Source organism: Ruditapes philippinarum, unplaced genomic scaffold (genome assembly GCF_026571515.1).
Source record: "Ruditapes philippinarum isolate M1 unplaced genomic scaffold, ASM2657151v2 ctg4902_1_1_1_1, whole genome shotgun sequence".
Classification (NCBI taxonomy): Eukaryota; Metazoa; Mollusca; class Bivalvia; order Venerida; family Veneridae; genus Ruditapes; species Ruditapes philippinarum.
In genome coordinates, this window is record NW_026857753.1 from 77437 (window position 1) to 84131 (window position 6695).

Below are 6695 nucleotides of genomic sequence, written 5' to 3' on the forward strand. Positions count from 1 at the left end.
TTCATATAAATTTTAAAAAATACCGCACGGCTAGACAATACAGTGTGTCCTGGCTAGCTGTACATGACTCACGTACGGCTAGAACTTTTGGCTACACGTATATAGCCACTTCCATTAATTAACTTAAATCATAGTTTATTCATTTATATAAAATTTTATGAATTGGTATTTTATTTGTTCATAGATCCATACATTTTGTGAAATGATATTTTATTTGTTAAACCGTTATTAGTTTTATGTATATTTATATAACTGTATTTTGCAACATCATAGACGAGTCATTGTGCTAGCATCCAGTATGCCTCAGACAGTTCGATTAAAAAAATCCTCGACTATTTTGCGAAAATAAATCAAGTTATAAACGAAAGAGAACACTCATATCCGGACCGAATATAGTTTTGTGTATGAATCATTCTTTAGTTACAAACTAAGTTGTTGTTTGATTGTCTAGAGTTAAAGACAATACAATGAGTATTTTGTGTTACGATGCAATATTTTTACAGCAAATTTGGCACTGCCATCTCACTTCCGGTTATCCATGTAATTAACGAATTGATCGCTTAAACACGAAAATATTATTTAAAATATATTTACCGATACAGTTTTATGCCTGTCTTACTTGGTTCCGTGTGTGTGTTTTGTGTCGCCGGGGTTTGATAGGGGACTGCTTTCATTGAATTCCGCCTTTCCTTTTGATTGTTCTCATATTCTTTACATAAATCTCAATCTAGTGTTAGTTGCTGAGTAGATGGCCCTTCAGCAGAACTGGATCACGTGCTGCCGCCCGTTCATTGTGAATCATGATATTGTGGAAACATATTGGAAGCTGATAGTATCAAAGTATTCAGAAAAACAACGGTAACGTGATCTCTATTATTTGAAAGTCCCATTATGCCCCAGAAATGATTTTATTTCTATTTCCCCAAAAGGTTTTCATTTTTTGGTTTCCAAAAAGTAACTCATTGACCAATCACCTGTAAACTCTTTTTATATATATGCTCTAAAACCGTTATTTAAACGTTATAAAACTCATATTTGCCCTTTCCCCATTCTTTAGAATGAAAAAAAAAATCGTTTCTGAGGCATAAAGTGCCTGTAGAAAGATAATAAATGCACAAATTCGATCATCATTTAACTTCTTCATAAATAGTCTCAATTTTGGTATCACATTTATTCCATCAAGTAATTCAATGACACTTGGCCACTGATTTTACAAATAGAGTCTAATTTACTTAAAATAAAAATAAATGTTTTCATTCATATTTCAGATACTACCATACTTTAAACCACGTGACACATATGTTTTCTCTCTTTGACGAAGTGAGGGATAAACTCTCAAGACCAAATTTAGTAGCAATGGCTATATTCTTTCACGAGTAAGATCATATATTTATACAGTTATTTTTTAATTTCCGTTCCACCTAATGCTAAACCAAGTTTAAAACTTATCCTAATATGTAATTGTGTTAATCTTAAGTTCTCTCATCAGCACCTTGGAAAGAACGTCCATGAAAAAATAAACCGCTCACAAATTCCTCTGTGTATTTCTATGCCACCACAATCTGCGGTGGCATATAGCGATTCACGGAAAGGAATACTATAAAGAAATTAAAAAATATCGTCTGCTCTAGAACCAAAAAGGCCTATATTTTGAAAGGGAAATAACTCATATGGGAATGTTTTTTATAATTCATTTTTATGCCCCCCTTTTATATTGCTTTGCATAATGTCTGTCGGTCGGTCCGTAGACCAAATGGTTTCCGAGTGATAACTAAAGAACGCATAGGCCTTGGAACTTCAAACTTGGTATGATGATTGTTCATGACCAGTAGATGATCCCTATTGATTTTGGAGTCAAAGAGTCAAAGGTCAAGGTCACATTAACCTTGTAGGTAAAAACGGTTTCCAAGTGATAACTAAAGAACGCTTAGGCCTAGGAACTTCAAATTTGGTATGATGATTGTTCATGACCAGCAGATGACCCCTATTGAATTTTAGGTCAAAGGGTCAAAGGTCAAGGTCACATTGACCCTTTAGGTAAAAACGGTTTCCGATCAATAATTAAAGAACGCTTAGACTTCAAACTAGGTTTGATGATTGTGCATGACCAGCAGATATCCTCAATTGATTTTGGGGTCAAGCGGTCAAAGGTCAAGGTCACATTGACCTTGTAGGTAAAAACGGTTTCCGATCAATAATTTATGAACGCTTGGGCGTAGGAACTTCAAACTTGGTTTGATGATTGTTCATGACCAGCTGATGACCCCTACTGATTTTGGAGTCAAGGGGTCAAAGGTCAAGGTCACATTTCAGATCAATAACTTGACAACTCATGTGCTGTTGGCCCTCAAATTTTGAAGGTGCATTGGTATTGGCCAGTAGATGACCCCAAATGATTTTGGGGTCAGGGGACTAAGGTCAAGGTTGCATTGACCATGTATTTCAAAACGGTTTTCTATCAATAATTGGACAACCCATGGACCCTTGACATTCAAGCTTTACAGATGCATTGCTTTTGGTCAGAAGATGACCTCAATGGATCTTTTGGCGTTAAGGGGTCAGAGGTCAAGATCACATTGACCTTATAGGTAACAACACTTTCTGATCAATATCCCAACTCATGGGCCCTTTACCTTCAAAAGGAAGGTAATATAATTAGATTTGATATTAAACATTGTCTCTGATGATGCTGAATTTAGTTCAAGCGTTCGAGTGAGCGCGAGTGTAAGTAAGCGCGAGTGAAATTGAGCGTGCGTGTGTGTGTGTGTGCGCGTGTGTGTGTGTGTGTGAGTGAGTTTTGTGCGCGGGTGTGATTGTGTGCGGGTGTGAGTGTTCGCGTGTGTGAGTGGGCGCAAGTGTGAGTTAGCACGAGTATGAGTGCTTGAGTGTGTTAGAGTGCGAGTGTGAGTGCGCGAGTGAGCTAGAACGCGAGTATGAGTGTGCGAGTGTGAGTACGCGAATGTGTATGATTGAATGCGCGAGCGAGTAAGTATGTGATTGACAAGTAGTGCCAGCATGGTAACTATGATCACTTACCGGAAAAGGTCGAATATCACAAATAAACATAGCATTAAAGCGATACTATTGTCTCTGTCAACGAGTATCACGTTGATTATGTCTGCCTCTTTTTACTGACTAACACTTATAATGTGAAATTATAATTATTATCTTATATTGTTTGCTTTTTAATTTCGTATAATACATACATTGTATAGTTAAAATGTGTAACACGTTATGTATATAATTTATATAAATTAACGATTTTAAAGCTTAGTGTATGAACCTAAAGAGAAAGATAATGAAGAGAAAAGTGCAGCTTTGTTCGAGGAATTCTCATCGCACTTTGAAACAAAGGTATGTTTCTTTGCACTAAAATTATACCAATGTATCTTTAATAGAGTAAAATTTAGGATTAATTTGGCCATGTGAGGTGTAGAATAGATCAACCTTGAATTTTTTTAATTGATCATTAGACATTAGACTCAAGTTTTCACTTTTTATTGAAACTCATTGATCGAGACTTTTGTGTATGCTATTGTAGTATTGTCTAAATTTCATTATAGTTTCACTTTGTGGATGCCTTGTCATTCTCTTTAAAATTCTGCGTAGGGTTGTGTAAAATATAATGTTCACTTCATTAAATGGTTTTATATCTATATTTCTTCAAAGCATGATAGAGACAGTAAGGCTGTATATGATTGGATAATTGCGACGAAGCAGCACTCGACGGAAGTTCACAGGATGCCGGGAGTTTATGGTCAAGATGACTTGCACTATTTCCTCGATATGGACATGGCTATATTAGGGACTTCCGATTCTAGTACTTATTTTTACTTTATTTAAAGATAAAATAACTTTAACTTCTTAATCTGGAATTACTATATGCTTGGCATCAATTTATCAAACGATTAAGTACCCAGTATTTAAAGAAACATATATCTTGGTGACATATAAATCGATGATTGCCGCAATTATATAAATAGTTTATTTCTTATGGATATCTAGAACATTTTGCTAATAAGGTTTGAATGAGTGCGTCTTTTTGATCTAGTTTTGTGAGTTTAAGCGCTGTTGCTAACAGAGGTGTATTCGCCTCAGATTCAAAATTTACTGTATGCTTTTTAAAAACTTTATTAGATATTATATAGTATTTTATTATACAGCGACAGAAAAAGTGTGTAAACTGTATATATGTATATCATTTGATTGATTCTTTCATGATGTATGATAGGGGAGTGAATTTAATTTTCCAGGTTATAAAACATATGCTGATAATATACGAAAAGAGTACATACACATACCTGAGTTGCTATTTAAAGAAGGCAGAGCCAAAGTAAGTATATTTCAATAATTCCTTGCCATTATCTGAAGACAGAAACTTACTTTGAATGCATTGATTCCAGCATAGCTCTTTATTAACATTCATTTTCTATCAGAAAAGACCATGCGATATTCATACTTATTTCTCCTAAATTTTGTCGTGGCTGCAATAAATATGTTCTTATGATAGCATGAATTGCTTTCACTTCTCGCTTTTTTGTGACTCTGTCGGTCAGTTCCAATATGTTTTAATAAACAAATGTACATGTACATTGTATGTTTATTTAACACATGAGGTTGCTTGTTTTTCCATGTAACTAAACCATTTCGTATTTATTTTTATTTCACATCTTATGTATAAAATGTAATCAGTGAAATTCAAGCGTTTTACCATGTGATGAACCTAGTCTTATCAATTTTGCCTCGTTTTTCATTTTCTGAGTCCAACAATCTATGTCTAATCATAATTGCATCCGGTCAAACCTCGTTTTCAATTTCAGAGTTCAAAAATGTATATAGAATATTTATTATAATAGAAGTAACAAAGTTTTGTCAAAATGTCAAACATTTAATGGCGTGAACTATACATTGTTGAATACAATACATATTCTACTGGACTCGTACATATCTGCAAAATCTATATTATACTCGGCTGTAGCCTCGTACAATATTGATATAACAGTGCTTCTTGATAGAATCTGGATTAGTACACACTCTGTATAAGAGTATCATTCAATATGGTATGTCACATATGAAATATACATGTACATAATTATACTTATATTACATGTAAAAACTGTTTATTCAGAAGAAAAAAGATGTTGTTCATTAAAAAAAGGGGCTTAATTTATCAAAGTAGACCAATCATGAATGTCTTGATATCAACCGATGGGCTGGTCGAGACATCTTAATAGATTCCTTACCGTTTGAATTTACAAACAAAAAACAAAAAAAAACGAAGTTCATTTTTTCCACCATATATGTTATGTAAGCGAAGCTTGTATCCACATTTGAACATTCTATATTTCAGGTGTTGCAATCGTTTCTGACCGTTCCGAATATTTACGCTACTGAAATATTCCGGAGAAAATTTGAGGACAAAGCAAGGGCAAACATTGAGGCTGAGATCGAGACACTTAAGATTTGTTAACTGGAGAAGTTTAATATTGATACTGTGATATACAAAACTCAATATATACGTAATATAATGAACGATGTCTTTATACAAAACGGGTTGATAATCTGTGTTATCATGGGTTCCCTTTATATACATATTAAACAAAAAAAAAAAGAATATTCTTTTGAACACCATGGATCTACACTTCTAAGATTTGGTGTGGAAGTTGGGCATGACTAGTAGATGACCCTGTTGGTTTTAAGGTCAGTCAGAAATCAAGATCATACTAAAACTTTGTCCAACTCATAAATATAGCGAATGTTGTACCATTCAGACCAGGTGAGCGAATATGGGCTAGTGGACCCCTTGTTAACATTATTGTAATAGTTGTAATTGTTAAGTTATATTTTGTTCAGTAGGGTATCTTTCTAGTTATTTATAGATTTCACAACTGGTAAAGTCAACACGGGTTTGAGTCATTTTCAAAATACGCAGAGTTTTTTTATTAAATAAATGCCAAAATTAAAAGTCAATTTAAATGTCTCATTTTTGTATGTCTTGAAGATAAATATTTACAGTGTTTTGAGGAGCATATTTTTTTAGTCTTTCAGTTTGTGCATATTAAAAACTCGATACAAAAGTGCAACAGGCAAAATATAAAGTAAGGGAAATACAGTAGCAAATGGAAAAATATGTACTATCTTTGAAATATAGAAACGAAATTCGTGTATATTTGATGAAATGTCAAAACTTAGAAATTCTATTCATTCTTCTTTTTTATTCATAACTATCATGAAATTTTTGAAAAGACATTTAATTGGAACTATTTTTCTTTTTTATTATAATGTAGATACTATTAACAAGAACCTGAAAAAGATATATAAACAGATATTTAATTATTATATAATAATGATATTATACAGTCCAGTTTAATTATAGTATATTAAAGTAGGTGTTAGGCAATTTTTAAGGATCACATACGGTCATTCTTTCTGTCAGTGGCATATCCTCATTCCATTTAGCCATTTGGCCAGTACCACCTTTGATCTTACATCTGATTGTTTTTACTCGAATTGCTCATTGAGTGCAGCCTCTAAAATAGATATTTCTTCTTTATGTAGACTAGGTATACCAGCTTATATTATACTTTGCTATATGTTTAATCATTTATCATAAAATGTGTTATTATTTTTTTCATTTTCTGAACTTTATGTACCTGTTAATAGAATTGAATTCAGATAAAAACTAAACATTGTAA

The 6695-nt window shown here is 33.1% G+C and overlaps 2 protein-coding genes across 2 annotated transcripts in view; one reads left to right on the top strand and one right to left on the bottom strand.

Annotated features, from left to right (window-relative positions):
* Positions 1-525, bottom strand: part of LOC132750839 (uncharacterized) — a 61573-nt gene extending 61048 nt beyond the window's left edge. Inside the window, exon 1 of the mRNA XM_060740891.1 lies at positions 502-525. The gene's annotated coding sequence lies outside the window, so the exon portion shown is untranslated. The remainder of the gene's footprint in view (positions 1-501) is intronic.
* Positions 154-5629, top strand: LOC132750843 (uncharacterized). The gene is made up of 7 exons (XM_060740896.1): positions 154-402; positions 732-858; positions 1269-1376; positions 3270-3354; positions 3670-3820; positions 4254-4333; positions 5351-5629. The coding sequence occupies exons 2-7, from the start codon at positions 749-751 to the stop codon at positions 5468-5470; spliced, it is 654 nt and encodes a 217-aa protein (XP_060596879.1). The 5' UTR covers positions 154-402; positions 732-748; the 3' UTR covers positions 5471-5629.
* Positions 5630-6695: the final 1066 nt, after the last annotated feature.

Bases quoted from the DNA above. Each gene is read 5' to 3' on its own strand.
- LOC132750843 (XM_060740896.1), top strand. From the start codon at position 749: ATGGCCCTTCAGCAGAACTGGATCACGTGCTGCCGCCCGTTCATTGTG. The intron at 1,377-3,269 runs GTAAGATCATAT...ACGATTTTAAAG, and splicing joins ATGGCTATATTCTTTCACGA to CTTAGTGTATGAACCTAAAG. The intron at 4,334-5,350 runs GTAAGTATATTT...TCTATATTTCAG, and splicing joins TTAAAGAAGGCAGAGCCAAA to GTGTTGCAATCGTTTCTGAC.